General features: G+C 42.4%; 2 protein-coding genes across 5 annotated transcripts; one reads left to right on the top strand and one right to left on the bottom strand.

The window, feature by feature from the left end:
- Positions 1-419: 419 nt before the first annotated feature.
- On the top strand, positions 420-15,255 carry jam2a (junctional adhesion molecule 2a). 4 transcript variants are annotated; one of them, XM_007565289.2, is made up of 11 exons: positions 420-2,455; positions 8,399-8,464; positions 8,631-8,741; positions 9,693-9,842; positions 9,951-10,138; positions 10,441-10,543; positions 10,632-10,739; positions 10,854-10,866; positions 13,066-13,137; positions 14,280-14,313; positions 14,398-15,255. In XM_007565289.2, exons 1-11 carry the CDS (start codon positions 2,296-2,298, stop codon positions 14,434-14,436), a joined length of 1,044 nt encoding a protein of 347 aa, XP_007565351.1. In that variant the 5' UTR covers positions 420-2,295; the 3' UTR covers positions 14,437-15,255. The 4 variants fall into 4 exon arrangements, with proteins under 4 accessions (XP_007565351.1, XP_007565350.1, XP_007565353.1 ...); XM_007565288.2 differs by having other exon boundaries at positions 421-2,455; positions 10,851-10,866; XM_007565291.2 differs by lacking the exon at positions 13,066-13,137 and having other exon boundaries at positions 1,718-2,455; positions 14,398-15,241.
- Positions 15,256-16,316: 1,061 nt separating this feature from the next.
- Positions 16,317-18,820, bottom strand: atp5pf (ATP synthase peripheral stalk subunit F6). Its single transcript, XM_007565286.2, has 4 exons — positions 18,721-18,820; positions 17,423-17,592; positions 17,185-17,309; positions 16,317-16,544 (listed from the first exon to the last, which is right to left on the bottom strand). The coding sequence occupies exons 2-4, from the start codon at positions 17,590-17,592 to the stop codon at positions 16,516-16,518; spliced, it is 324 nt and encodes a 107-aa protein (XP_007565348.1). The 5' UTR covers positions 18,721-18,820; the 3' UTR covers positions 16,317-16,515.
- Positions 18,821-20,817: the final 1,997 nt, after the last annotated feature.

The raw sequence follows: 20,817 nt of genomic DNA, 5'->3' as shown, positions 1-20,817 counted from the left end.
ACCGGAGCACCTAAGCTGGTGTCTTTTGACTTGTTTTCGCCAGAAGTGCCGTGATGAATTGGACCCAAGAGGTGCGTCATCTTCTTTGGGGAAATTCCACTTCTGGTAAATCTGCACGAAGACTAATCATCTGACTTCCACAGAACTCCCATCAGAAACGCTCGCCGCAGCTGTCGGTGCCAATCGGGCGTCCCCGATCCAACACCCCGCGGAGAGACACACCCCGGGACATGTGCTGCACACTTGAAGTCCAGCGCCTGCACCAGCTGAGGAGCTTGAATGCCTCCACAATAATTCACTCATTAGATATGAAATCATAAAGTCCTTTTTTTTTATGGTGAAGAGCGAGTTTAGCAGCAGCAGGTTTTAGTTTAGTTTCATATTGTGTTTTCTTCTGGTTACACTGTGTGTGTGTGTGTGTGTGTGCGTGTGTGTGCGTGTCTGTGCGCGCGCGTGCGTGCGTAGGAGGTTTTTACGAGTTTGGACGGTGACGGCTGCGGATCGACATAACGCCATCAGAAAGCGATCCGCGTGACCAAAATGGAGAAACATTTAACATTTAGGAGAAGACACAAAGTAAGCTGTAGTTGCAGCAGAGAAGAGACACATTTTCTAACTGGCCTTGATTGTTTACTTTCTGTTCATATTCTGTTTATTAATAGTGAAGTTTCTCTGTTTTACCGTAGGAGAAACTGTAGAAAGGAGAAACTGTTTAATTCGAACAGTGTTAAGACGTAACTTTTACACTGAATATAAAGTGACAAGCATTCCTAAAACTGAATTTAATTCAAAGATACTTCATGTATCCCAAAAGGCAATTAAATATTGCTGTAACTCGTGTCATCAAAGTATCTTCTTCTAAGAATCTTTGTGAATCTCCAGTAGCAGTCAGTCTTGCAACAAATCTGATTACAACTCTGATTTCAGACTCAGTTTCCTGGCAACAATCTCCCACGGCAGCATGTCCTAGATGACACCATCAGGCCTGAGTAAAGGCCTTGTAGTCGGTGTCAAACGTTTGCGTGGCAAAAATGTTAGTTTGTGCCGATGCAATCTGTAAGATCTTCACAAAGTTTCCAGCAGTTATCACAGATCAACCTGCAACCCAAACATTAGCTAAATTAATGTAAATTAATGGCTGGTTGACCATAGATGACCTCTGGAAGCCTTTACTAAAATCTACATTTTTCTGGGGGAAGGGGGGGGACATCTTTACTCATCATTAGTGCTAATCCACCTCATTTGCTTTTGCTCCTCTTTCAGTCCCTGCCCATCATGAGATATTTTGAATTGACATTAAAGCCGACATATTTATGGATCTTTCCAATTTTAAGTCAGATATCTTAAAATAATTTATCATCTATGTATTTGATAATGCAGCTGGTCAACACAAAATGATGAAGGAGAAAAAGCATGATTTTTATATTCCTTATTTTACATAAATGCTACTTGATTACTGCTTCTAGCTACCCACATTAGCTGCAGGTATTCTGGGTTTGTTTACCTGCTTTGCGCAACCAGAAACTGGACTTCTTGCAGAGTGAGAAATTTCCCTGGCCCAGAGCATGATGCTGCCACCACTATGTACCACTGTTAGGAATGTGTGTTCAGTTTTTCTGGTATTTAGTTTCTGCTTTGTAAAATTCCAATCAATAACATTAAAGTTTGTGGCTGCAACGTGGTGAAAAACGTCAAGGGATCGTTTTTCTGTTTTTATTTTTTTTTTTTTTATTTTATTATTTTTATTTTTTGTGGATTCCTTTTATGTTGTTTTTTTCTCCCACCTGATCAAAAATACGACAGTTGTGCAAATTGGAGTTGAATGAGTAGACTATTTTTATCCAACATTTACCAACATCAAGTTCATGCGTGAGGATGGAGCAGCCGTCGGTGCAGTGCGCGTCTTTGGACACGGCGCTGCGCTCTAAGCGCTCCGCCGCTCTGCCCGCCTCCCTCTCTCTCTCCTTCTCTCTCCCTCTCTATCTCGCGCTCTCTCCTCTCTCATCTCCACCTCAATCTCAATCAGCGCCGAAACAGCACGGCACGAGAAAGAAAGAAAGGAGAAAGAAAGGGGGAAAAAACGGGGCATCGATTCGCATCCGAGACAGTGACCGATGCTCGCCATTCCCTGCCCGACGTCTCCGCCGCCGGCACGCTGCGCCCCGCTCTTCCCGCTGTAAAAGCAGCTCCCCGCCGGGGTAGTCCGGTCGCCTTCTCCTGCCCCTTCCTCCCTCCCTCAACCCCTCACCCCCTCCCTCCCCAGGTCTGGACGGCAGTTTATTCCCTGGATGCTGGATGAACGATCGGAGAGTTGTGAACAAGTGTGAGAAGAACGCCGAGGCTCCGCGATCTGCGTCCCCCGCGCCGTCCACGGAAGACGAGACTCAGCCAGAGTTGTGGACGACAATGGAGGGGACGTCCCTGTATCTTCCTATTGTTATTTTACTCATGCAATGTAAGTGGAAACCAAAAGTGTACATCTAAATGGAGCGCTTGCTCTCTCGGCAGCCGAACCGATCCTTTTGTTTATGATGGTTTCATTGGCTGGATTAAGATAAACACTTAGCCAATTAGTTTAACGCTTTGGGGGTTAGGATCCTATTTTTAAAGCGACCGGCTAGACTTTTTTTCTGGAAAATCAATCAAACTCACTTTTAGATACAGTTTGTGACTTTTCAAACATGTCACGGTCAGATTTGTTGTTGTTGTTCTGCTGCAAATGTATTTAAAATACTTTCCTTTTAAAAACGAAGCTTTCAGGTGGACATGCGTCTGGTGACATCACAAAAGGTACATTGACCGATCAGACTTCTTTTCAGTACATTTACTTGTTTGTTTGTTTTTTATTTGTTTAAAATCTCCCTAAAAGGTGGTTGTGTTTATTCTGTACGCTTTGCACATTTACAGCTGTAAAAATAACCAGTAGGATGAGCCCAATCCTACCGCGCATTTATTCACTCAATCGTCGCCAGTTGTTGAGTTGACTTTGAGTATAGTAAGCTGAGACTTTAAAGTCATGCATTTTATGGGTGGAGATGGAGAATATCCATGGAAACCAGCCAGATGGACACTTTTCAAACACCTTAAGTTCTGCTTCAACCTCGTTATCCACCACAGCATCCATAACGGAGCCAGACTCCAACTCAGACAGGCAACATCTCCACTCAATCTTACCTCCAGTACTTTATTTAATTATTTATTTATTTTAAAGCTGCCTGTTTACCTTAACTAAACCCAGCTGATTGGCTTGATTCTGGTCTCTCGTGTGATGTCATCAACCCTAGCTAAATGAGCAGTTTGTTATTCGACATGCCTTTTAAAAACCTGTAAAATCCTGAAGTAAAAATCTATATTTTATTGCCCATCTGTGTTTTTATCGTCAGTGTGCATTAGTTAGTGAAGCAAAGATGCACAACTAGATTGTATCTAGGCAGATATTTTAGTTGTAATTTTATAATTATAATTTTGTTGTTTTATCGGAGCGCCTGGGCTGGGCTCCTAGAGGTTTGGCCTTGAACTTGTATTGGCGTCTCGCCACGTGAAGGTGTTGGCAAGAGAAGGGGCAGATGTTTGCATGAGGTCAGTGAAAAGCTACTTCCAACTACCAGCTTTCCTCAGACACTTCCCGGAGACAGGAAGGTTTGCAACAAGGCAGGCGGAGATAAAAAAAAAAAAACAACATTTAATTTTAAACACAGAGGATAATCAGAGTCCCTCCTGATTATCCTGTTTGAGAAACCGGGCTGACGTCCAGGGAGGAGGAAATGCTTTGACTGATGCGAGGAGACAAGCGCGAGTGAGTGATGCACACTTTTACTCCGTGTCGGTGACATTTCGCCACCTGTCAGGCCACTGAGTTCAGAGCTGTAGGTTTTCGGCCTCGTCTTCTGCCGAAACCGAGAGAGAACTGGGCGTGTCCCTGTAGCGAGAGAGCCACCATCCCAAATATCAATCTCTGTCTCCCACACATGGTGTGCCTGCCTGAGACAGCTGTTGCTCTCCCTGCGTTCAGCTCACACAGTCGGCCTTTGTTCAGAAGTATACACACACACTCACACACACACACACACACATGCGGGAATGCGTAGAGTTCACGTCCTGTTTTTCTCTGCAGCCTTAAAACACGTGCCATCCACTTTATCTCCATCGCACAGCCAGACGGGGTGCTTCCTTTGGGTCCGTCTCCCTCCCTCTCTCATCTGTTCCCTGTTAATTTGAATAAGTGCCTTAATTATTACCGCGCCACGCTTCTGACCCTGACTCAGGCCTGCCAGCGCCCAGCCTGGTCTTCGTAACACCCTGTACGGACTCTTGTAACGAGAGTCCGAGAGCCGAGCCAAGCCCAGAGTGTGCCGTCCTTCTATTTTCTGCTCGGCCAAGACGCGGCTGTCCCTCTGAGCTCATAAGCCGTCGCCGTGTTTGGTTCATGCTAATGCCACGCGCTCAGTGCAGGAGTGTTTTTTAATTACCACAGAGGCCCCTGTTTGATGCTATATCGGTAAACCGCCAGGGACCTCCCGCTGCGACGCACATGCATAACTTATCAAGATCTGCCGAAAACAACTTTCCGACTCATTCTCGTCGGAAGAATCTTGTTTGATCCAAGGTGACAAACGACACTGGGCTTAGCGGGTATCTGTCTCTTTTCCTGTTTCCTGAACTCACCTGGTTTTTCGTGGGTCATTTAGGATGCAAACAGGGGCCCCGCCCTGACAGGATGCTCCCGATTGGATCTGATTCTCTAATGATATTTACAAAGGTCAAATATAGATTACATCTGACCTGTGATCGCATGATGTCAAGTTCACTGAACAAGACCAAATAACGGACAGATTCCTCTGCAGCCAAGAGAAGCAGTCAGTCAACACCTTCACGGTTAAATCGAGGTTGTAAAGGTCGTCGGCATTCGAAGCAGGACCTCTTTTCTTCCTTGTTCTCCAACCGTGTCTGTGCAGGCATTTTGTCATCCCTGCTATGTTTCTGTTTTTTCAGACACACTCCTCAAAGGTGGCACCAGGCCTGCTCTCACATTGTACAACAAGACTTTCTCCCATTTCTCCTTCCTCCTGTCAGAGACCATTTCTTTCCCCCTCAGTCCCACTCGCTCTTTTATTCATGCTCCTGCAGGTCTTAAGTCCCCTGTTCCCCCTCCGCCTCCCTTCCTTCCTCCACTCAGTGCGACTCGTTCTCCTTCACTCCATTTGTATTCTATTCTTAGGGACGCTCATCTCTCCTTGATCGTTCATTCTTGTCCCCTTTTAATCTGATTGCATCTTTCCTCCTCGTCTCGCCGCTCCTTTGGCGAGATCGCACTTCCCCGAGGGTGTCGAGGTACGCGGGCCAAAGTTACAATAATCCCGTTAAGCCGCCTCCAGTTAAAGCATGTCGGACCGAGGCGGAAAGAGACCATCAAGAGGGAACGATGCACAAAATTAGGAGCCAGGCCGATGAGCTGCTCCACATTTATGAAAGGCGTTCACAGGCTTTAAGATCCAACTGGCAGATAAGGTTTTTGACTGTGTACACTTGGAACGGCAGCTGTTATCTGCTGTTTTATTACACTCTTCCAACCTTTTGGCTCAGCTTTCCCTGCTTTCTGTAGCATCGCCTCTCTGTGTGCAAGCAGCCTATTGTTCCCCAGCTTTGGCGCAGAAGAGAAAGAAAGGGACTGGGATCTCGCAGGTTCAAGTCCTGGGAGCAGGCTGGTGTAGGTAGAGGAAGCCTGACAACTTTATCTATACGAAGCCTCAAGGTTATTCAGCTCTTAAGCTTCCCTGCAGTTTTCTGATAGTCTTAAAAGACAAAGTCGACAGCTATCGGTTTGGTTGGTGCAGTCAGTAAAGTGCTGTGCTTTGAATCTGGTGATTGTGAGTTCAAATCCCAAAAATGGCAACCTCTGAACACAGTGTGTGAAAATGTCTAGATGTTCTTGGGTCAGGTGGAGACAAAATTGTTTTACTTTAATTTTCTTTCTAAACCGTCAGTGTATATTGCCAGCAGTTTTAAGAGACAAACAGGGAACTGCTCAGCACGTTGGTTGGCACGGTTGGTAAAGAAGCCAGAAAGAACCAATGTTTTGTCAATTGCTGGCACCATTGACAGCAGAAAAGATACATTTGCTATGAAACACTTCCAAAGCGTGGAAAATAGTGCAGTTTACAGGTTATGGCATCAGACGTCAAGTACGGCGGACATGGGTTCAAATCTTGGTAAGAAAACATAGTGTATACTTCTTGTTAGCCTCTTTCATTCAATATTGACACCTGAAAAGATAAATGTACCACGAGAAATTTCTGAAGTGTGGAAGGATGTTTGGTCTACAAGTTAAGGCATCAGCCTTCAAGTATGAAGGACAATGGCTCAAATCCTGGAAAGGAATTTTCATTTTCTTCGTTTTGATGCAAAAAACCAAGAAAATAAAAAATCGGCAGTATCACCAAAAAAATTTGAAATCAGTGCATGGAAAGGATGTCTATTTTGTCAGCATCTTTCAGTCAATATTGACACCTCTAAAGATAAATGCGCCACAAGAAACTTCTGAAGGGAGGAAGGACATGTGGTCCACAGGATATGGCATTGGACACCAGAGACAAAAGACGTGGGTTCAAATCTTGATCTGTAAATTAAGTGGAAATGCATGCTTTATTTGGGATTTTTAGATTAAAACACACAAAGTTCATCATAATCAGTCAAAATTAAGGCTATATGATCAGAAAAACATAATTTCTGCTTATATGGTTTTATTTATCAAACTGTTTTTACTCCAGAAATGCACCGATTTCAAAGTTAGTTGCTGATACTGCCGATATTCCAAAAACAAGAAAACAGGAATATCGGCAGTATCAGCAAAACACTTTGAAATCGGTGCATTCCTGGAGTAAAAATAGTTTGATAAAAAAAAAAAAATTTAAGAAGAAATGATGAAATGTATCTTTTCTGCTGTCAATGGTGCAGCATTGGTTCTTTACTAACTGTGCCAACCAACGTGCAGAGTAGTTCCCTGTTTGTCTCTTAAAACTGCTGGCAATATACACTGACGGTTTAGAAAGAAAATTAAAGTAAAACAATTTTGGCTCTCCCCTGGCATCCTGTCTCCACCTGACCCAAGCACATCTAGACATTTTCACACACACTGTATTTGGAGGTTGCCATGTTTGGGATTTGAACTCACAATCACCAGATTCACAGCACAGCACTTTACTGACTGCACCAACCAAACCGATAGCTGTTGACTTTGTCTTTTAAGTCTATCAGAAAACTGCAGGGAAGCTTAAGAGCTGAATAACCTTGTGGCTTCGTATAGATATAGTTTTCAGGAGAACTGGCTTCCTCTACCTACACCAGCCTGCTCCCAGGACTTGAACCTGCGAGATCCCAGTCCCTTTCTTTCTGTTCTGCGCCAAAGCTGGGGAACAATAGGCTGCTTGCACACAGAGAGGCGATGCTACAGAAAGCAGGGAAAGCTGAGCCAAAAGGTTGGAAGAGTGTAATAAAACAGCAGATAACAGCTGCCGTTCCAAGTGTACACAGTCAAAAACCTTATCTGCCAGTTGGATCTTAAAGCCTGTGAACGCCTTTCATAAATGTGGAGCAGCTCATCGGCCTGGCTCCTAATTTTGTGCATCGTTCCCTCTTGATGGTCTCTTTCCGCCTCGGTCCGACATGCTTTAACTGGAGGCGGCTTAACAGGACTACTAGCTTAGTAACTAAGTTACGAACCTAGTGGGAAGCCCTCTGCGACTCACTCTGCACGTTTAGCAGTGCAGCAGTGGAGCCAGCTCAGGAAGTCATAGACTAACAGGAAACTGGTCCACTGAATAAAGGCCTCTTGCTTATTTATAAATTTAGATTTGTCATTTGAAAGAACAATGGTCGGAAAAAGCCTCCGTTACTCACCAGGGTAAAATTGCCCTTTGGTCTTTTATCGTTCTGCACAGATGATATTGTACTTTAGTAAAATCACAGTTGAACCACTTTTTAAGAATCAGCAGGGTTCCAGCCTCACGCCTCTAATCAAATACACATGATCCACCAGTGACCGACTGGTGTGGTCAACCCTTTAGTCGCCAGTGGAAAACATTCAGCACCACTGACAGTCATTCCAACGAGTTCAGTCTGATGCTAGGCCAGTCACAGTTCAGTTCTTTTGGTCACTTTAGTGTTTCAGATTGTCTGACACTGTTGAAGTTCCAGGTCTTCATTTTAGTTCAGGAGACTGTTGCTCTGAAAATACCTCTAGGCCTTCAGTGACAAGAGCACAAACAGATAAAAACATGTTTTCATCATCCTCAGAAACCTGCTCATCAGAATCACGACGCCACTTTGTTTCCTTTGCATTAGTTTCATCAAAAATATGCTCCACTTCATATGAATGTTCTGTTTTGTGTTCTTCCTCCAGGTTCCCCTTCAGTTCCCGTCACCGTGTCGACCAACAGACCTAAGGTGGAGGTGGAGGAGTTCTCAGGTGAGGACAGGGGGGACAGAAATACAAGTGGAAGGAAACGCCTCTGTCCGCTTTCTTCGCGACAGCAAACCGGGTGGCTATAAATAGATCGGGCCATTAAAATGCTACTGATCCTTTGCCCGCCGTGGAGGAGGCCCCTGATTGGTCGCGCTCTCCCGCCTTTCAGACGCAGAGCTGTCGTGCCTGTTCCACACGGAGAGAGACCCGAACCCGCGCATCGAGTGGAAGAAGAAGGCAAAAGAAGTCTCCTTTGTCTACTTCGACGGACGCTTCAGAGGTTTGTTTCGATCCCATCCGTACGTCAGATAAGCTGATTTAATCATCAAAGTTTCAGACTCTAATTCGTTAAGATGCAGCCGACTGATGAATGTCGGTGGTGTGGTGGAAGTTTAACCTCTCGTCTTTGAGGCTGAATGGTAATGAACGCAAGCTTTCACCAGACAGACCCTGTTGATGACCGTCTTTGACCTGCCGCCGCCTCCACCGGTCAATTAGCCAGTTGTGGCTCTTGCTTCGTTAAGGACGCAGTTTTTTTTTTTCCCTCTGGGACGATAAAAACCACGCAAAGAGAGTGGCGTTTTCTTTTTGTGGTGCTTGATGGTGGCTGCGACAATTTCTTCCCTGATATAGAACCAGCTTGTTATTCCTTCACTCGTGTGTTTCAAAGAGCAGAAGAAGCATGTTTATTTGAGCTTCAGCTCTGAATGCTGAAACCGTGATGAGATGGAAGATCAACATTTAGAGGTCATTAAAGTTGACTGCCATCAACTCAGCATGATTTCGGTAACTGTGGACCGGCCTCTTGACCTCTAATGACCTCTGTAAACATGTATTCAATTTTTTAAAATGATAGCAGCAAAAATGTTTGACATCAGTGTCATTATTTTATTTTTAAGTCACTTTATCTGACTCCTAGTCCCAGGCAGTTTGGTCCCACTGTGGCCAAATCCTCCCGTTTCATAACCTCTATGTAACTGCAGCCTTGTCACTTTAGGTTTACCATTTTAGTTGGACGATTATGCTTTCGTTGGGATTCACAGAGAAAACATCCCTTCAGTTCAATTTCACTTCACTTGTTTTTAGTTTATAACCAGGTCTGAGTAAGTTGACTGCTGCTGAATTTGCCTCTGTTGGGTGAAAAAAAACAAACAAAAAAAAACTCGGTAAGTCTTTTCTTCAGCGCCTGCGACGCTTTCAGCCACTCAAGACCTTCCGACTTTCCTCCCAGGTCCCTTTGAAGGCCGAGCGACCATCGACGGGGCGACGGTGACCCTGCACAGAGTGACCCAGGAGGACGCCGGAGAGTACCGCTGCGAGATCAGCGCGTCCCTGGATACGGTCAGCCTGGGCGAGACCAACGTGACCCTCAACGTCTTGGGTAAGGAAGAAACATAAACCGTTTTTTTTTTTTTTTTTTTTTTTTTGCTATTTTTTTTGGACAAACCCAAATTTCTGGCTCACTCTTTCTCACTTCGTCGTCACCCAGTGCCCCCGCAGACACCCATGTGCGAAGTCCCCGCCTCGGCCGTGACGGGCTCGGCCGTCCAGCTGCGCTGTCGGGACCAACAGAGCGTCCCGCCCGCCACGTACTCCTGGTTCAAGGACAACAAGCCAATCAGCAAGCCCCGTCACGCCAACGCGACCTATCTAATCAACTCCCACACGGGAATACTGGTGAGGCGGCATGCAGATTAGAGGGAGAAACAGAAGGCAGGGCGAGCGTTCATGACCGTCTCCTTCAGAGCCGTATCTTATTAAATGGAGGTTAAAGATGGTTTATCGTATGCAGGATTTGAAATGTGTTCAAATTCAGTCAGTACTTTATAGAACCGCCTTACTTTCATTTTAGTATTTTTTGACTAAGACGTGCCGGACAAACTAGATTCAAACATGACTTTACGTGAAATCCATTGTGGCTGTAATACATAGTTTTGCCAGGTAGTTAACATTCTCATTGAAGTTTTGCTTCTCTGCAGGAGTTCAAGGCGGTCACCAAGGAGGACAGCGGTCGCTACAGCTGCCTGGCGTCCAACGGGGTGGGCTCGCCCAAAATGTGTGAGGCCAAGCACATGACCATAGGTAAGGCTGTTCTGTAACGGCCTCCTGCTGCTCACCCCCCCCCCCGCACCTCCCACCGATTGAATTTCAAGTCTCTCTGGTTTTGCAGAGGACGTGAACATCACCGTCATCCTGGGGGCCGTGGTGGTGGTCTTCCTGCTGCTGGTGGTGTGCGGCTGCGGCGGGATGCTGCTGCATCGCAACGGCTTGTTGACTCGTAGGTGTCTTTGCCAACATCAGATAAAAGTTTTGTATTTATTAACATGATGTTGATTGGTAATTGTTTTTTTTTTGTTTGTTTTTTTTACCGTGGATATGACCCGTCTAGAAGGACACAGAGGGAGGTAAGAACTTTTCTTGTACAGTCACCTCAAAGTCTGGCATACCAAAAAAAAATATTTTACTATTAACTTCTTGTATTTGAAGAAAATCTCAGGACATCTTTTTCCTCATTCTGTAAGCAGACAAAAAGGAAAGAAATCATATATCCGTAATGCTTCAACGCGACCGCTGTTTTACCGTTTTTAATACTCTTTTAAAAATTAAATCTAAAAAATTGAGAACATATGTTTCAGTACAGAAATGGGGATAATCTCCCTTCAATTTCTGCAGGATTAAAAAGCATCTCTACCAAACAATCTACAGCACATTTGTCTCCCTTTCCTCTGGTGGTTAAATATGTTTACAGAAACTGAATCCTCAGACCTGACAGATTTCAAACCAAAAAAAAAACCAAAATAAAAAGAAAGGCAGGATGTGCCATTTTTATTAACATGATTCCACTTAAATTTCTTAAAGCTACACCATGATGTCTAAATGCTTTCAACCACAACTTAAAAAAAAGATATATATATATATATATATATATTTTGGCTTTCATGTACTTTTAAATTATTAATAATTGTCCTGCCAAATCAGTGGATCCTGGATGCTGAAGATGGAGTCGGTGCTAGGACAGACATACGCTTATAAATTATTCACTTTCAGTCTGAATTGCTCATTATTGTAGCGCCACAGAAACCGTTTTGTAGAAGCTGTCAACTTCCGTCCGTGCATATCAGATACAGATTAAAGTATTAATGCTCCACAAGTCTAATAATTACATTCTAAACGTCTTCAAAGAAAAATCTAATTTAATTCGGAGGCAAGGAATCATTGTGCTTGATCTACAAAATCTCTTCGAGGAAAAAGAAGGTATCTAAAGACTACAAAGATCAAGTTTGCATGATATCATGGAGGCCGTGCAACATCGATGCACTTCCTGTGTGGAAAACCTGAAGAGGACAGAAAAAAACCCTGGTTAAAACAACTTTTTTTCCATTAAAAATAAAAAAAAAATTATAAAACAGATTGGAGAAGTAAAATATCCAGCTTATTCCGTCGTCTTTGACAACTAAACGCTTTAGGAGTGTTCACCTCCTGGCTTTCGCGGTGTCAAAGTATTATGCTGCTAAGTCCAACCGGGAGCTATCTGCACAGGAAAACTGATGTCATTATCTGTCTACGAAAAGGTCAAACTGTATTCGTCTTTGTTTGATTCAATCCGTCTCTATTGTTATCTCGGGATTACATCGGCGGAATATCGCGCTGAGCGGCCGACACGCACGCGGTTACTCGTGGCGACGTGAACATCCAAAGGGCAGAAAGAACAGTGGTGCAAAAGTAAAAAAAAAAGAGTTGTGTTTGCCTTTACTGCAAAAACACTCTGAGATGATCTGAATGAGTTCAGCTGCAGGATCCAATCTGTTCTAGTGACTCTGAGCATCACACCTGCAGATAGTCCAAGTATGCGACATCCCTTAGATGAGGAAATATATCCACTTACCTACAAAGGAGAATTCCTGTCTCCATTAACTCAATAGGATTAAGAGTGGTTTTGTGGAGTAATTATAAACGGTAAATGTCTTACCTGAGCTCAACAGCAGTCAGAGCGATACAGATAAGGAGCTAACTATTACTAATCTGAATGAATTTAAATCTCATAACACTATTAACTGACTCTTCTTTTTCTTATTTAACTATCTGCTTCTTAATATGCTCTCATCATACCTACTCCTAACTAGTTAAATTGTCTTACTAATAAATGATCTCAGTTGCAAGAATGCATTATAATGGTTTTGGTTTTCAGCGACTGAAAACTTCCAAGTTCACTTTCTCAGATTTAAAAGAAAAAAATTTTAACTGGCTGATCACAAACTACAGAATGGAAGGGGATTAATGGGAAGTTTAGTGAAAGGAAAACTTTTTTTGGTTCAAAGGAGAGAGGCGAACAGACTTTTTGCCACACTTATGCACAAATACATGCAAAAGATGCAGTTTTATGGCTTTCAGAGAAACTGAATGTTGGGTTTTCATCACCTGTTGGCTGCAATCTTTAGTCTAGATGTAAAAATGCTAAAGATCATAGTTGTTCGAACGCGACGGGGTGCGTGGACCCGCATCCCTGCACCTTTCCGCGAGCGACTTGCCTCCGAACTCCCGCATGGTGTGCAGTGCAACATGAGCCCGCTGTGGTTAAAGCCGCCAACCTGATACCCCCGCAGGTCGTTCTGGATCTCCCAGTGTCACGGCGCGGCCCACATCAGCAGCCAAACCCTACACAGAGCGGACGACACGTGAGTGAAACACGAGGACGAACTTACAGCCAGAAGAGTTTAAATCTCATTACCGGCACCGACTCCAGGAAACGGCTGAACGCGGCCGAGAAACGTCCTCCCCATCCCCCCACCCTCTCCGTCTCTCCGCTGGGGAAATAAATCGTGGCCACGGCCGTTTTGTTTGGATTAAACTAACAAGATAAGGTGTTAATTACTTGCCGCTAAGCTGATTTCTTTTACTGTTGGAGTCGTTTCTTTGTTTCCTCTTGGTCCTGAAAGCTTGCTGCATATTGAACACACGGAAGAGCAGGAACATCCAGTAATAAGAAAAATAACCTCCGTTCTCATCATTTCAGTCCAGTGTTCAAGATGGAAATGTCTAATTATTTTCCCCTAAAGTTCAGGAGAAACTTTAGCTTCGGGTCAAAATGTAAAACCAGACTCCCTCACGTCTAAACAATCACCAAATCTGAATAATTCATCACATCAACTTTGGCATCTGTACATTATTAAATAACAAATGGAATATTTATGAAGCCAGGTAGAAATGTTAATGAGTCTACTAAAAAATTTACCTGCTTCATTAAAGTTAAAGCGCGCAGTGAATGTGACAGATTGACAAGATAATAGACATCTTTGTTTAAAACAGGGCAGTATGTGAGAGCTGTAGGTAGTCAGTATCTTACCTGGAGTGGAAAGCCGCATTTAAAACGACATTTGACTGTAATTTCCTGATTATGTTTTATTCTACTTCAGCTCAGACACTCCATGTGCGTTGCTATTAGAGATAAGAATTACCACATATCTGAATAAATTAAAAACTTTCACTTCTGTGCCATTATGGCTGAAAACAGGCGGTTTCTCCAGAGGTTTTGTCAATACCAATAGATTTAACTGAAAACTTAACTTGTATGTAAAGTTGGATCATTTCTATGACTAAATAAAACTACTCAATTATCATAAAACATGTGCTAAAAACAGAGAAAGGTTTGTTCGGAGGTACAAAATAGCAGCTTGTGCTTTTGATCTGTTACGCTCTTCGCTGTGCTCCGTTAAATCTTGACTCAGAGGTGCCTTTCACTCAGTTCCTTGTACGATGTATGTGTAGTATGAGTCAGAACGCAGCTGTCTGCTGTCCTCACGTTGGTTTTGTCTTTCAGGTCCAACGTCAACTACGTCCCCCCACCCCAAGAAGTAAGTGTCCTCCCCGTCTACCGCTGCTCTTCTTTAGATTCTGATCACCCAGACATAAATTATTTTGCTTCTGTCCCTCGTCAGCCCCAGGATTTCAAACACACTCAGTCGTTCATGCTCTGAGAAGATGGCTCTCCGTCGACGGACAATAACTCCCCCTCCCCCTCTTCCGTCCCTCCTCCTGTGATGAGGTGCCAACGATGGATTCAGATCTCTTGCCCCGCTTTTGATCTTCCAGCAAACACCAAACTCGATCCTCGCTTTGTTTTGATTTTAATCTTTGATTACATCTTGCTTTTTGTGCTGTTCACTTTTTGCCCATCGAAATCCTCTTCTCTTACGGGACTCAAAGCAGCGCCGTGGTACTCTGCCGCCCCCTGCTGGTCATATCTAGAAAGTGATCCTCTGACTTGACTTTTTTTTTTTTAAACCAAAGACTGATGTTTAATTCAAGTGACTTTTATTTCCATTTTAGAAACTGAATCTAAGGGGAATCTTCTGAAGCCATACTGAATTATTTCAGTTGTTTCCAGACAACTCAGACTTAAATAGAGCTTACCTCCAGTCAGTATTTTGTCTTCTGTCTCAGGCCCAAACATAATTAAAATCCCCATATCACGATCTTAGTAAAAACCAGGAGGAATAAGTTTGACTTGTTCAACTTGAGACCAACCCCCCTTCCGTCCTGATGTGCCTGCATGGTCTTCTTTGATAAATGTATACATAAATTATCTACAGTAAACCTTGTGCCTTTTTAATTTCACAGTCATATCGATCTCGGGATCACGCTTTTTTGTAAACAAACTTGCCTTACTTTTCTGTCTTTATATATATATATTCTCGTGCCACTGTTTATCGAATGACGTGTGGATGACTATAGAGTTTTATTTGAATGAATCAATAAAAGTTTTTTTTCTTTTCTAATAAACATCCTTTTCTATCATGTCCTCTTCATTTTCCTGTACGTTCCCAGAGGCGTAAATAATAAAGAGCACCAGCAGCTCGGAGAGCAAAACTATACACGAATCTTTCAAGTGACTCTAGATGAGCGCTGGACCTGCTCGTGCTTTTTATCTGGAGCCTCCTGAGATCGATCTCAAAGCATGGCAGCGCCGGCCTAAAATTTTAAGCAGCGGGTCGAATAAAAACCGCATTTCCGCTGCTATTTTCGGCTTCAAACAGTCATCCTGGAGAGACTTTAAATGCATCCCTGACCTTGTCATAATGTGGCACTCTCAAGACTAATTCAGAGTGACAGCCAATTTCTATCTAGGTCACCAGACATTCGGCTCACTGTAATTCAGTCAGTTTCAGATAATAAGAACTACATTTCACTACAAATCGAGACCGAAACGTAATCCATAAACTGAGAGGGAAATTAGAAGTAAATATCTAGGATCAGGTCATGAAATAAAACCGGGATCCGACATGAAACATTTAGAATGTTTTTACCCAAGATTTTGTATTCACATTTCTGGGTTTCACCCCTGGAATTTACTTTTTTTCCCCCCTTTTTGTCACACAAATGTCTGAGATATACCAACACAAAGCAATGGGTAACAGTGAAGTCTAAGAGAAATAGATTGTTTCAAATAGCGAATTCTTTCATAAAGCACCTGTGTGTGATTTAGTCTCAGCTTGAATGCAGCTGTTCTGTGAACAAAACGACCTAAGAACAATGTGAACATGTTAAAAACACGTCTCCATGGAAGTGGCAGCATTATGCCTTGGTTTAATATTTAAACAAAGTGTGTAAATCCTGAGCAGAGCAACCATAAGCATACAGCCAGAGCTACACTGAGATCATTTGGATCACAAGAAATGTGAGAATTAGAATGGCCTAGTCAAAGTCCAGATGTAAATCCAAATGAAATCTGATGTTCAGAGACTTTCCAAAGTTGGTTTAGCAAAAAAATAAGGAGAATAAACTGATTCCGGGGGAATGTCACACCTTTTACATTTTTATTTGTAACATGGAACCAATAAAAACACCAAACTGTGGCTAAACATTTCAAAATAACATTTATTTCTGATATTGTGATCTGAAAAAAAATATCAGCAGGTTTTTGATGGGTCCCAAAATTATTTACCATTTGAACAACTCGCGTAAAATAAAATCCAGATCCTCATTTTTCGCTCCACTCTCTTTTATTAAATACGACACATTTGAGACATGTAGGAGATTTACAACATGGACGTCCTTCACTTGGCGACTTCGTCAAATTTCACCTCTGTAGGGTTAAAACAAAAAAAACAAAAACAAAAAAAAAAAGGCATTAAACACCAGCTACAGCACAAACTGTCAAACAGATTCCAAAAGGCAACAATGTAAGCCTGAAGCTGAGAGAGAGAGAGAAAAAAAAGCCTCCTGGATCTGAATCCAACACAAGTCATCTTCCTCTCTGTCACCATCTTTGCTATTTTTAGACACGGACAAAAAAGAAAAATGACAGCGCGTCTCTTCAGAGGCATAAATATTCATGAAAGGGAAAGTGTGAAACAGCATCTAAGCAAAGAAGGGGGGAAAAAAAAGCCACGTCATAAAGAACTCGCTCCCCCATCTCACCAAGACTGCTGCTATTTTTATTAGCTGAAATTAATTGTGGGGATAAACTGCTGGCTGCTCCATATTTGCCCTCCAGGGACACAATAAAGCACTTTAGTTAATCAGAGGAATAAATCAAGGCTTCTTGGTGGAGGAACTTTGACTTAAACTTCCATACTTTAGCCATTTCATAAATAACCACGAGCTGCACTGCTCTGTCTGGGTTGGTCCGTCCTTCAGGAAGATACGCAGACATCCAAGATTCTGGGACTGATTTATAAACTCTACATTTATATAGAAAATAACAAAAAAAAAGGAGAACCAACCAGAGAATTTGAAGTCTGGGAACTTGTTGAGGTCTCCTCCTCCATATAGCCTCTGCAGTTTGGCTACTTCCTCGGACATGTTCTTCTGGAACTCGGGCCCCGCGTCCACGACACCGCCAGAGGCCCTGGGGGGAGCCGAGGCAACGGGACGCTGTTACGAGGTCAACTTACAGCTCCTCATGCTACCACCGAGTGTTTGGGGTGAACAAGAACAGAAGAAAAACTCAAATTGACTGACTGGCTCTTGCTGCTGTAGTCCCGGATCTTGTCCAGGAAGAGCTTCTGGATGGGGTCGAGGTCCTTGGCCTTGTTGAAGACCACCGCAGAGATGCCGATGTTCCTGCGGAGGGTGAGGCTCACGGCAGAGCGCAGCAGAGAGGACAGCTGGAACAGCCGATGCAGCGACATCTGGAGGAAACAGACGACTCAAATCACAGCGCTGAAGCAAAAATGTGGAGAACAAAACCTGAATCCTTGTGTTTGAGAACTTGGAAATCAAATAAACCAGCTAATACATTGCAAATCTAAGGGTAAAAGTTCAAGTTAAAACTAACAGTAGTACGTAATAAAAAAAAAAGACAAATTGAAGGCTTAACAGGTTTTTGCAGAACTGTAATAATCTGAATAAAGTGTGAGTGGTACCAATTTGCACATCGTCACTGCCCATGTTCAAACATGAACAATTTATGTTGCTTGTAAGTTAAATAAACGTGCCTTCTGTAAGCCAGTTTTTAATAATATTTGAGAAAACTGCTAACATGTAAAGAGGTGTTCTGAAATTGCCGACTTCGAGGGTCAGAGTCCTAAACACCAACATTAAATGACTAAACTGCTTTCCTACAATGTAGTCCAGCTCTGCTAATTAGCTGATATTGGAGTCAGGTGTGCTGAAGCAAAAAGACATCTAAAAGTTGCGTTAGGCCGCCCTTATAAATCATCAATAAATTGCATAAAAAAACAGCAAAGAGACTCGCTTTAGAGCGCAGGGTGACCTTACAATGCCTGCTACTGCTTCACAATTAAAAACATCTTTATTAAAGCTGAAGACATTTTCCATCACCTTTAAACAATGCAATAAAAAATACAATAAAAGGAAAATTAATATCTGGCCAGTGAAACAGAAATAAAGGGTAAATAGCGACCGGGGGAGTTTAAATCAGGCAGTGATTATATGGAAGAAGCTGCAGCTAACGCCAGTGTTAGCACCAGCTAGCTACGACAAATTCAAGCCTAAACTTTCGGTGACCTGCATTATTTTAAACATCTCTAACCACTCAACCAACAATAACAAAGTTACAAATTCCCCTCTTCAAGTAACAAACGTTTAAAAAAGGCCTCGCAGTTAAAGCTAAACAAGCTAAAAATGCTAAAGCGAACGCTTTCTAAACACTTATTTTTAATGTACTTTCAGACGTACAGCTGTCAAATGTACCGCTACAACCCTTAATTAAGTGAACACAGAACGCTAACAAGTCAAATACCAGATGAAATCATGAATATTTTCATAGTAGTTTGAGCTTCCAAAGAACAACTCACCTTGGGCTTGACACTCGGTAACAAATGTGGAGGACCGCGGTGGATTGTGGGAAGAAAATGGGCTTTAGGTATCAATACTGCCCCCTATTGGCAGCGTTAAGCATCTTCAGACGACATTTTTATTGATATAAACAGAAGGTTGGGAAGTGATTAAAATAATTTTTTAAAGACGATTTATATATCAAATAATACATAGCCATACATACATCTTGTATTAGAACGTACATAGATTTTTACCTTGATTTTGTTGTAAAGCCGGATTCATAAGTACATTTTAATAAAAATAGCTGCAAAACAATTCAAACCTCTTGACAGCGCATTTACTGGAGTTTGAGACAGACCAACGCGTAACGCAAAAATATTTGCTTTCGAATTTGAAAAATCTGAAAAGTGTGGGATGCTTTTGCATTCACAAACTAGCCCTAGCTCAGTAAAAATTATCTGTGGACACCTATTTAAAAGTCCACAGGTTATACGGAAGTAGCTGCAGCTAATGGCAGCATTAGGCAACAGCTAAATTCAAACCTAAAAAATTGGTGGACTTTGATTGGGCCGTTCCATCTGCGTTTCTTTAAAGTCCATCCTAATTTACAATTGGAATAAGATCATGCATGCCACCTTCTTTTGAAACATGTTCAAAATATTTAGTTTTCCTTACAGTTGCTTTGTTTTGATCCAAAGACTCAGATATTTAAAGAAATAAAAGACGAGACGCCATTTTGATTTTTTTTATGTACATTCAAAACTTTATTATGGAATACAGTGTAGAAAGCATTTTCCCAGTCGATGCAAATGGCCTGCACAACATTACACAGTGGAAAAAAAAAACAAAACAAACATATACCCCACAGAAAAAAAAGAAAATCCTGCTTCTTCTACTACTCTATGGCGCACCCTCTGAAACAACAAACTCACCCAGCAGCATCCCTAAAATATACATTTCACTCAGTTGCTTCATTCGTCATGGGATCTATGAACAAGTGTGAGAGGTTCCATGTACTTTACGCTCTCCTCCAACTTGGCTGTTGGTCCTCTGCGGTGAAAACATCCATATGTCTGTGTGTCAGCGTTTGAGCTGATGGCAGAGAGGTGAGCAGCAACACCGGGAGGAAAAAGAAAAGGCGAGGAAGGGAGGGGAGGTGCAGCGGGAAGTGAAAAATCCATTATATACACAGACTGCCTGACTGGTTGGTTATCCATCCGAAACTGCAAGTCATTTCCTCTCCTCCTCCTCCTCCTACTTTTCTACCTCTCAGCACTCCTGAAGCAAAACTAAAGGAATAATGAGACGGCATTGGCTTACAAATGGAGGAAAACGCGACTGAAAGGGTTCCTACACCAATTTCATAGTAATTTCCAGACTCTCCAGTATTTTGTTTCCACTTTAAAAAATATAAAATACTCAAGTTCACCAGAACTCTATGATAAATATCCAACAGTGGGTGAGTGGAAAATATTGCATCTGCAAAAAAAAACAAAAAACGAGAAACTGGGAGGATTGCAAAAAGGGTTAAGGTGTGGAAATAAAGATATCTTTCCATCCTGACTGTGTAGGAACCGTGGAAACAATTCCAACCTGCTTCTCTCAACCGTCGCACAAACAAGAACGAGAACATGATCAGGAGCAACTCTGCCGCAAAAACACAAAATCTCAAGTATTTTTGCTCTAATTTCTAAAAAAAAAACTAACTTACGAGTAACTTTTCAGCACGACATCAGAGCTTATTTTAAGTGCTTAATGCCTAAATATTGATAAAGTACTAGTTATAAATGGAACAATCTGCCAGATTTAATTGAATTAAACTCACTTCTTGCTGAAAACTTACTTGTAATTTAGTTTTCTCATTTCATGTGTACTAAACTAGAAAAAAAAGAGCAAAAATGCTTAGTAGGGTTTTGTTTTCGCAGCGTTCAGATCGTCGGTCCACGCAAGGATTCTGAGAGACATACTTCGATGGGTGAAAATTTACAGAGATGAATCTCCTCCTCGTCCTCCAGCCTCAGGAACGGGAGGAGCTCAGAACTTTTAACTTAAAAAAAAAAAAATAATAAAGAAAAGAGGAAAACTAAATGCACATGATATGAAAAAAGCAGAGC

This window comes from Poecilia formosa, unplaced genomic scaffold (genome assembly GCF_000485575.1).
Source record: "Poecilia formosa unplaced genomic scaffold, Poecilia_formosa-5.1.2 Scaffold174, whole genome shotgun sequence".
Taxonomy (NCBI): domain Eukaryota; kingdom Metazoa; phylum Chordata; class Actinopteri; order Cyprinodontiformes; family Poeciliidae; genus Poecilia; species Poecilia formosa.
Note: the sequence above shows the minus strand (reverse complement) of the source record. Positions and strands in the feature narration are given on the sequence as shown.

Bases quoted from the DNA above. Each gene is read 5' to 3' on its own strand.
- jam2a (XM_007565288.2), top strand. From the start codon at position 2,296: ATGAACGATCGGAGAGTTGTGAACAAGTGTGAGAAGAACGCCGAGGCT. The intron at 10,139-10,440 runs GTGAGGCGGCAT...GCTTCTCTGCAG, and splicing joins ACTCCCACACGGGAATACTG to GAGTTCAAGGCGGTCACCAA. The intron at 14,314-14,397 runs GTAAGTGTCCTC...GTCCCTCGTCAG, and splicing joins ACGTCCCCCCACCCCAAGAA to CCCCAGGATTTCAAACACAC.
- atp5pf (XM_007565286.2), bottom strand. From the start codon at position 17,592: ATGTCGCTGCATCGGCTGTTCCAGCTGTCCTCTCTGCTGCGCTCTGCC. The intron at 17,310-17,422 runs GTCAGTCAATTT...GGCTCCCCCCAG, and splicing joins GACTACAGCAGCAAGAGCCA to GGCCTCTGGCGGTGTCGTGG. The intron at 16,545-17,184 runs GTTGGTTCTCCT...TTAACCCTACAG, and splicing joins CCCAGACTTCAAATTCTCTG to AGGTGAAATTTGACGAAGTC.